Genomic DNA, 8,172 nt, shown 5'->3' with positions numbered 1-8,172 from the left:
AAAAAAGAAAGAAAAAAGAAAGAAAAAAGAAAGAAAAAAGAAAGAAAAAAGAAAGAAAAAAGAAAGAAAAAAGAAAGAAAAAAGAAAGAAAAAAGAAAGAAAAAAGAAAGAAAAAAGAAAGAAAAAAGAAAGAAAAAAGAAAAAGAAAGATGAAAGATCTTAGATGAACATATGGCAAAATCAGGTAACATATAACGTGTAACGGAGAACGAGATATGAGAATTGAAAGTACTGGCACAGTACATATATATACATGTAGTCGAAAAGTACCAGGTACTACCACCTGCGTACCTAGAGGTGTATAGTTCACAAATAAGAAAAAGAAAAAAAAGAGAGGGGGGAAAAAGGGGGGAAAGGGGGGGAAATGGAAAAAAAAAAAGAAAAAAAAAGCTCAGTCATGATGAATAGAACATCACATTCTCTGAAGGGAGTAATGTATCAAGGAATAAATAAAGTCATCTCTCTTATTCCCATCCGCCTGTGAAGAAAAAGAAAGAAAAAGAAAAGATTAAGAAGAGCATATCGTTGCTCAGTTAGAACAACGAAAAGAATGGAATTATATTATATCCCCGTTCTCCCCTCCCCTCTCCTCTCCTCTCCCAAGGATTTGGGCTTATTATAATCAGCCTATAGACATACCTAGCTACCTACCTAGCTAGCTAAGGTATGATTTTCTTATGATTCTGATCTTCCTTAACCATCGTATTTTTTTTTCATTTTTGTCAACTAGGAGTCCTAGTTCTAGTTCTCAGTTAAGATAGATATAGATTTGATCGTCTTCATCGTTTCCAGTGACTTTTCTTCATGTTTTTAAAAATCGTGCTTTACTTTTTTACTTTGTATTTTTTTTCCCATTTTCATTCCTCTATCTATATCTCTAGACTGACTGACTGGTCCATAAAAGAGACACGAGACAAGACAGACACAAAACAAGACAGAGAGGCAGGCAGACAGACAGACAAACAGGCACCTATCTATCTAAGTAGGTAGGTAGGTAGGTAGGTAGATAATCATGAGGGGGAAAAAAAAGAAAATCAACGAACAATGAACAATGAACATGGAATGAACATACACACGAAACAAAACATAACAAAATGCCACCAAGACATGAACCAAACAAAGACTCTCAAGACAAAAGACTAACAAAAAAAAGCAGACAACAAAAAGCTGTATACAAAAATCTCAGCATCAGCATCAACAGCTCAAGACACACACACACACACAGAGAACACAAAAAAAAAAACAAAAAACAAACAAAAAGCAACGAAACGAAACGACTTTTATCCTCCAAGCTCTGTTCAAAACAGAAAAAAGAAAAAAAAGTACAGTTTCCCCCCTCTTCCAGTCCAATGCCATGCCAAAGCCAATGCTGTCACAGACTCACAGGTCTTAAGTCTTCTCCAATCCAATCCAATCCCAACCAACCAACTAACTACATACATGAATTGTAGACAGACAAAAACAAACATACAGGTCGTCGCTTCCAGCGCGCAAGTCAAGTCAACAATCAGTACAGTGAAACAAAACAAAAAAAAAAAGATATCAAGTGATCCTCCCCTGAAACAACAACATCATCATCATCATCATAAAAAAATATACATGAGAGTCACAAGTGTGTACAAAAAAGGGATGAAGGCGAGGAAGCCTCGTCAGTTCACTCTGAAAAGAGTGTCATCCCGCACTCGGTATCCTGATCCGGTCTGCTTGGTTTAGCAGCCCAATGAGAACTTCATCTGAAGGAATGCTCCGATCTACACGGTCGTGGTCACAAGCAATCCTGCTGGCCTCCTCAGGAGGCGCCAAATGGACACAAACCCAGCCTCGTGGGGGTGGTACATGGCTGATGAGCTGCTCTCTGTCTCAGCTGCCAGTGCGTGGTCCTCTGATAAATGGGCATGTCCATAGGCAAACTGGTCCAGTCCATTTGGAAAGCTCCAAAAGCAACAACCTGTTCCAGCAACAGGGTGATCCAGTTAACTGCCTACCTGACATGTCGTGGTCCGCTCGGTCAAGGCCAAACGGGGGATGCAATTCTACTGTCCATCCGGCAGGGGAAAACAAAACAATCAAGTAGAAATATGACTCTCTCCAGGATCGCTCATGCAGACAAACCTCCGGCCATTTGGGTCGCCGCCGAGCTGGCTTCCAATTGACGATAGTTCAATCCCAGGGTGATGAGCTCCTGAAGGCTGGCATTAACCTTCTCGTGCATCGCAGAATCCTGCGGAGTGATGTTGCTGAGCTCTTCCAGAAGTCGAGCCCGGCAGTTGTAATAGTTCTTCTCCGCGTTTTGGAGTCTCTGAGAGTAGTTTGCAGAAGCATGAGTAGCCTTTGAACCATTCCCCTGAGAGGAGGTGGATCGAGTCCTTTTCATGGTCTGGGCACCGATGGTAGTGGTCTTGGTAACTTTCCTCTTGCGCACTGAATCCTTCTTCTTTGAGGCCTGACCGCCAGCGGAATTGTTCTCTGGGGAACTGGGCTGATCAGAGGAAGTGTAGTCATGGACCCTCTTCATATGATCGTACAGGTTCCACCGACGAGGAAATCCATACCCCGGGATCGATCTGTCACATCCTTCAAAGAGGCAAAGATGGGGATTGTCTCCGTGGCCGTGGAATCCATGGGCTTCCCGCTCGTGACGGAAAAGGCAGGCATTGGAAGAGAAGTGCAGTTTCTGGGCCATGCAAGCAGGGACTTTGCACCGGTATGGCTTCAAATGGGAATCCAAGTATTTGCTACATAATGTTAGCTAACTCACAAATGGACAGGACGAGGAGGCAAGGGGCTTTACTGATAGGCGCATTTCTGAGTCGTCGGAGGATGGTTGCAAGGGTTCTCTCCGGTGGAAAATGGGCAGTAGTATTTTCCATCACTGTGGGTGGGCAAGGAATAGTATGGATGATCCCGGGGTGCGCGGACTTCCGAAGTATCCTTGGACCGTTGGCGAAGAGGCTCCCTCACAGATAGAGAGGTGTACACTTCCGGATCAGATTTCCTTTGAGACCGAACCTGCGCCGCGGAGAGCAGTGGCCGCTGTGCTTGCTTGGAAGGCCTGATGGTCCTGCAGGGAGAAAGTCAGTGACCAGCTTCATATGTTGCCTCAGACTTCTACTAACCTATTGGGATCCTGGTCGTTGAGGGGAGGTGTTAATGGGAAAAAAGGGTCGCCCAGGCTGAGATTCTGGCCGCAGACCGTGGAATTGGCATTATTCTCGCCCAGCAGGGTGTCATCATGGCCCCGGAAGGAATATGCAGATTGCGAACAAGCAGAAGTAACAGAAACCTGGCTTGTTTCAGTCAGAGGGGGGGAGGCAGGGCCCGGAAGACCGTGGGATTGAAGTTGATCGAATGTAGATCCGGGGTAATTTCCAGTATCCAGGCTCAAAGACTTCCAGATGTCATGGGCGGCAACCAAGTGGCCATCATCATTGTGAGAACTTTGTCCCAAAGAAGCGGTATCATCATGCATGCAACCTTGGTTTCCCTCGGAGGTATAGCTATCATTATCAAAGGCAAAGTCCACCATGGAAGAGAAAGCTTGGAAATCTTGAGCCTGTGACATGTCAAATTCGTTGTGCTCCCCCATGCTCTGCGCGGCCTGGAGGTCAGACAATGCTGGGAACATGGCAGCAGAGTCATTGACACCGTTGTGGCCTGCACCAGTCGGCATCAGGTGATGAGAAAAAGAATATGACAACATCTGAATCTCCGGGGTCTCTGGCTGGGTCGATGCAATTGGGCTTGATTCCATGGAGTCTGACGTGCTTATCGTCCACCGATCCATGTCTTGGGAAGGCTGGCGCTGGAGGCTTGTTGAGGACAAGGAAAAGCGGTCCTGGCTTGAGATATCATCATCCTGGACTGTCCTGGAAGACATAGTGGAAATATCCTGAATGGAGGGGGTGTGCCTTGGCCTTGAGCTCTGGTTCACAGATTGTGCTGATGTTTGGGGTAGGGAGACAACGTTCCCCGGTTCCATCTTGATCCCTGAGGACATCTTTCCTAACAGGTGTAGGGAAGAAAAGGGGTGGACTGGTTCCAATTGCGGGAAGCACTAAAATAAGAAAAGTCAGTTACTCCGACGTCCAGCAGAACGAAAGAAAAGCAATCAAAACGAAAAGAGAAAAAAAAAAGCATTGCGCATCTCGAAAGAAAATTCCAGAGCACGTCGGGACCTGCGTTCGATGTTAGTGGATTGGACCTCAGGCAACATCATGTTCATAGTGACCAACCAATCCATTTCCAGGAACCATTCTCAATTGGCGCGCTATCCAAGATGTCGATGAACAATCCAGCGGGGAGTCACGTCGGGATCCAGGAGCCAGAACTACATCCTGTCGATAGTCCAGAAATCCAAACTCCGGGAATGGGGGTAGTCTCCGGGACCAGGGTCGAAGCGGTTCCAAATCCAAAAGGCATTGACCTAGACCTGGAGCTTTTGCTGAGAATCCAGAAGGCAGAAGAAAGGCATCCAAAAAGTCCCAGGGCCTCAATCATCCAAGGAATATCCAGAAGGGTAACTCATTTCCACGGGAGACGCTAGCATACCACTGCAACATTAAGCAGAGTCGCCAGCAAGGACAAGCTTCGCGGGCCTGGTTAGTTCCAAGTTGACGAAAAGCATCCAGAAAATTCGACATCCTAGGATCATGGCAGATGGTCCACAAGGGCAAACACTGGGCCTGGCAGGGTAAGCGATTTGTCCACAGGGCCATCGGAGTCATCAAAATCACAGAAAGGGTCCACGGAATAACGGCCAAGAAAAGCAAGGGAACAGCAAGCAACAGGCCCAGGCTTGGGCGGTCCATCCAGGAGTCCTTGGTGAAAAACATCCATCCCCAACTCGAGGGCTCGAGTGGGCCTGCTGGATCCAGTAGCATTTGTAACGGGGTAGTCATCGAGTCAGCCAACATTAAGCGCTCGAGACTAATTCTAGCGTCCAGGCCATCACGACGGCTGTCAGTGAGGCACAAAGCATCATCACTCATAGCTGGCAGGCTGGCTGGCTCATCATTTCGTCACAGCGCTGGTTGCTGGCAAGAGTAGTCCGGGAAGGATAATCCAGAAACAGATCCAGGGGTCCTTGGCATTGGCTCGCAGGATTCAAGTACAAGACGTGCAGGTACAGGTCCAGAGAGACGACGGCAACAAAAGCAACAACTCAAAAAGCAAAAGAAAGGGGACTGGGGCTACCTGATGTGTCTTTGCTTCTCGCTGTCGTTTTGAAGTCAACTGTCTGGGGAATCCTTGGCAGCTAACAAAAAACAAGAACAAAATCCTTTCCTGGAGACGGATCGAATTCCAATGGGCAGCTTGGATTGGTCTGAAGCCAGGGCCGCAAGAGATCCAGGGGGGTCCAGAGTATGGCAGCAAGCAAACGATCACAACGAAGAGGTATCAAGATATGCAAGCAAGACGTATAGTATAGTGTAGATCAAGCGAGACAACGAAAACAACCAGCTCAGCAGGAGCAATACACGTCTTCTTTGGGTATCAAAGTCGGTTTGGTGGAGAGAAAGTTGGGAAGGAAAAGTGGGAAGCCCGAGGGGGGCAGCTGGTTTTTAACGAGCAGACGGGGGGAGGCCCAGCAGGGAGACAGCGGGGCGAGCGGTGCGATCGCCAAGCGGGCGGTTACGTTGGTTAGGCTTTAGTGGAAGCGGCGGCCCGGCTCGCTGTGGACCAAATATCCATGGCGGGCCGTGTTTGGCTTGCCGAGCGCCCGGCAAGGTGATTGCGACGCATGCCATGCTGGCAGTCCCCTTCCACCTGCCAATTGAAGTCGTCTTCGACGGGGGGTTCAAGGGCTGTCGACGTCACCAAAGCATGTGAAATTGCAGCTCGGTAAGATAGCAGTCCCTCTCGACCACTCGATCACGAGCGTCATCGGCCTCATGGAACATCTGTCAGTCTTTCTTGCTGCACAGATGGTGAACGTGACCCCCGACGAGGATAACAAAGGGGCGGCGATTGGACCAGAACACATGCACGCAACATGCAACTGCATATGCAACTGCACTGGAAACTGCATGCAATTGCACTGGAAACTGCATGCAATTGTACAGCTGGCACTGCAATGAGGGGCTTGCATGCGAAATGAGCATCACCAATCGATTGAACAATGAATGCGAGAGCTACATTTGGAGTTGAGGGGTTTCTGGCACCAAGGCCAATAGGGGGGTTACAGTCAAGCAGACAGAACACGGACCACACTCGAAATAGTTTCGGAGGACCTATAAGCGATATTGTGTCCCAGCAATAATAATGATAATTATTACTTCGCACCGAGGACAGCTGGAAAGGAAAAAAAAAGGAGAAAAATTTTGTACGTCTCCTGAGCGAGCACTAGATTCTTTATCTACTGCTAGATGGTCTTGGTGGGCTCTCGTTGTTGTGCCAAACGAAAAGACATGGGAGGCTGGACCATGTTGGGCAGCAATGCAGCTGCCGCACTTTGATGACAACTGCAGCTAGTATCTACCAATAAGACCTGCGACAAGCTTGATGAGGGGTCAGCATGTGCACAAACTCTAGGAACGATCGGAAAGAGACAATCAAGGAAATTTGAGGCTATCAGATAATATGGTGAAAGATGGTTAAGGGTTTGTCGTTCAATGATCCGAAGACCGTCAGGTGAACTATGCTTTTGAAAATGGTGCTCATCATAGAAAAAAAGCTCATACGTAGAAGGAATCGGCAGAAAAAAGGGAGAAAAAAAATGACTCACCTAGTGCAATAACAATTCATGACTGGCGCTTCTGAGCGAGCAATGCGACCATACTGGACTCTCAGATGTCGCTGTCTACTCCGTATATCCAAGTTTTAGGCGACAGAATCAAGACTGTGAGTATATTATGCATGGTACATCCACAGACAGGCCGGCAACAGAAGCAGGGTGGTGTCGAGCCATGATGCTCTTCTCTCCTCGACGGTTGACAGAAAAAGAACTTTGTGTGGCCGGAGCGAAGCGAGATAAAATGGCCGGTTTTGCACTGTTTGCTTCAATCACGTGAAATGTCATCGACCATCCTGCCAAGACATTTCCTTCCACAATAGGAAATTCATCTTCTCATGGATAATCAGGCACGAGGGAAACTTGTCCTGTTGAATCAGGATGCCATACACCCCTTTTATCAGATCTAATAGCGGATATATATACAGTTGTGTGGTCCGAAGTTGCTCTACAGCTGCGTATCATATTTCAATTGTTCGCAAAGTAGATGCGATGTTGATGACATGGCACTAAGTCGGATTTCGTAAAATCAACCTCATTTTCTCTTGCTGGCAAGAGATAGACATACCTCTCTAGCCCTTCGAGTATTGTTGTCATTGTTCTCTCTATCCTCTTGCAGCCATCTACCCGTCTGATGCAGATTCCTCCGGGGAAGCATGAGTGAGGATGAGCTCTTTATCAACTATTGATCACAATTGCTTTCGCGACAATCCATCTTTCATTTTTTCTTTTCCTCTTTTGTGCGTTCCCTTCTTGGGGCGCTCTATTGACTGGGAAACTATCAATGTTGAAGGGAAATGCGATGCTGATGAACGGATCTCTCACGAGCCATTCTTCCCGCGGATTGGCATCCATTTGCAACTTCTAATCATCACTCCATACTCTGGCTTTGCAGGCTGATCTCTCCTTTCGGCGGATCGCTGACTTGGTATTCCTATCGCTTTTGTTTGGTTCATTGACTTAAAACGTCTTTGTGCTAGAATAACCGCTCCTTCCTACCTGCTTGATCGACCCGGTCCCTACCAGTTCGATGAACTGGACCGGAGGTCGCCTACGGCGCCAGTCTCACAACCGACTTGGCTCACTGTCCAGAATTCAGAAACAATATTTCGCAAGAGCTCGGCTGAAACTACGAGATGCGTCGAATCGAGTAGCGGCATCCCAGGTCGTTCCCTTCCTCGAACACCATCAGCAGCTTTCTGGGGAGTCCGATAGAAACCCAGTCCGTCCTCACACGTCCCAGGTCAATAAAGAGGGTAAAAGAGAAAACGAACTACGGCCTAGTCAAATTCGGAGACGTCGCTCTCAAGGACTAGAGTCGTCTCAGCGACAGCTCAGTCTCTCGGAGAAACTGAGCTCACGAACCCCACGTGAATCGAATGCAGGTCCACCGTATTCTAACCTTTCTCACACAGAGTGCCAGGTAATATTCCTCTCAGGTG

At 47.5% G+C, this 8,172-nt stretch overlaps 2 protein-coding genes across 2 annotated transcripts; both read right to left on the bottom strand.

Annotated features, from left to right (window-relative positions):
* Nucleotides 1-2,098: 2,098 nt before the first annotated feature.
* VTN77DRAFT_8721 (uncharacterized protein) lies at nucleotides 2,099-3,997 on the bottom strand (the record flags this gene model as incomplete). The annotated part of the gene is made up of 3 exons (XM_069425250.1): nucleotides 2,099-2,735; nucleotides 2,792-3,061; nucleotides 3,117-3,997. 3 exons carry the CDS (start codon nucleotides 3,995-3,997, stop codon nucleotides 2,099-2,101), a joined length of 1,788 nt encoding a protein of 595 aa, XP_069274390.1.
* Nucleotides 3,998-5,561: 1,564 nt separating this feature from the next.
* Nucleotides 5,562-5,900, bottom strand: VTN77DRAFT_8720 (uncharacterized protein; the record flags this gene model as incomplete). The annotated part of the gene is made up of 2 exons (XM_069425249.1): nucleotides 5,562-5,804; nucleotides 5,868-5,900. The coding sequence occupies 2 exons, from the start codon at nucleotides 5,898-5,900 to the stop codon at nucleotides 5,562-5,564; spliced, it is 276 nt and encodes a 91-aa protein (XP_069274389.1).
* Nucleotides 5,901-8,172: the final 2,272 nt, after the last annotated feature.

This window comes from Rasamsonia byssochlamydoides (genome assembly GCF_041956645.1).
Source record: "Rasamsonia byssochlamydoides strain NRRL 3658 unplaced genomic scaffold VTN77scaffold_77, whole genome shotgun sequence".
In the NCBI taxonomy this organism is placed as follows: Eukaryota; Fungi; Ascomycota; class Eurotiomycetes; order Eurotiales; family Trichocomaceae; genus Rasamsonia; species Rasamsonia byssochlamydoides.
The sequence above is the reverse complement of the archived record's forward strand: the minus strand, read 5'-3'. Positions and strand labels throughout refer to the sequence as shown.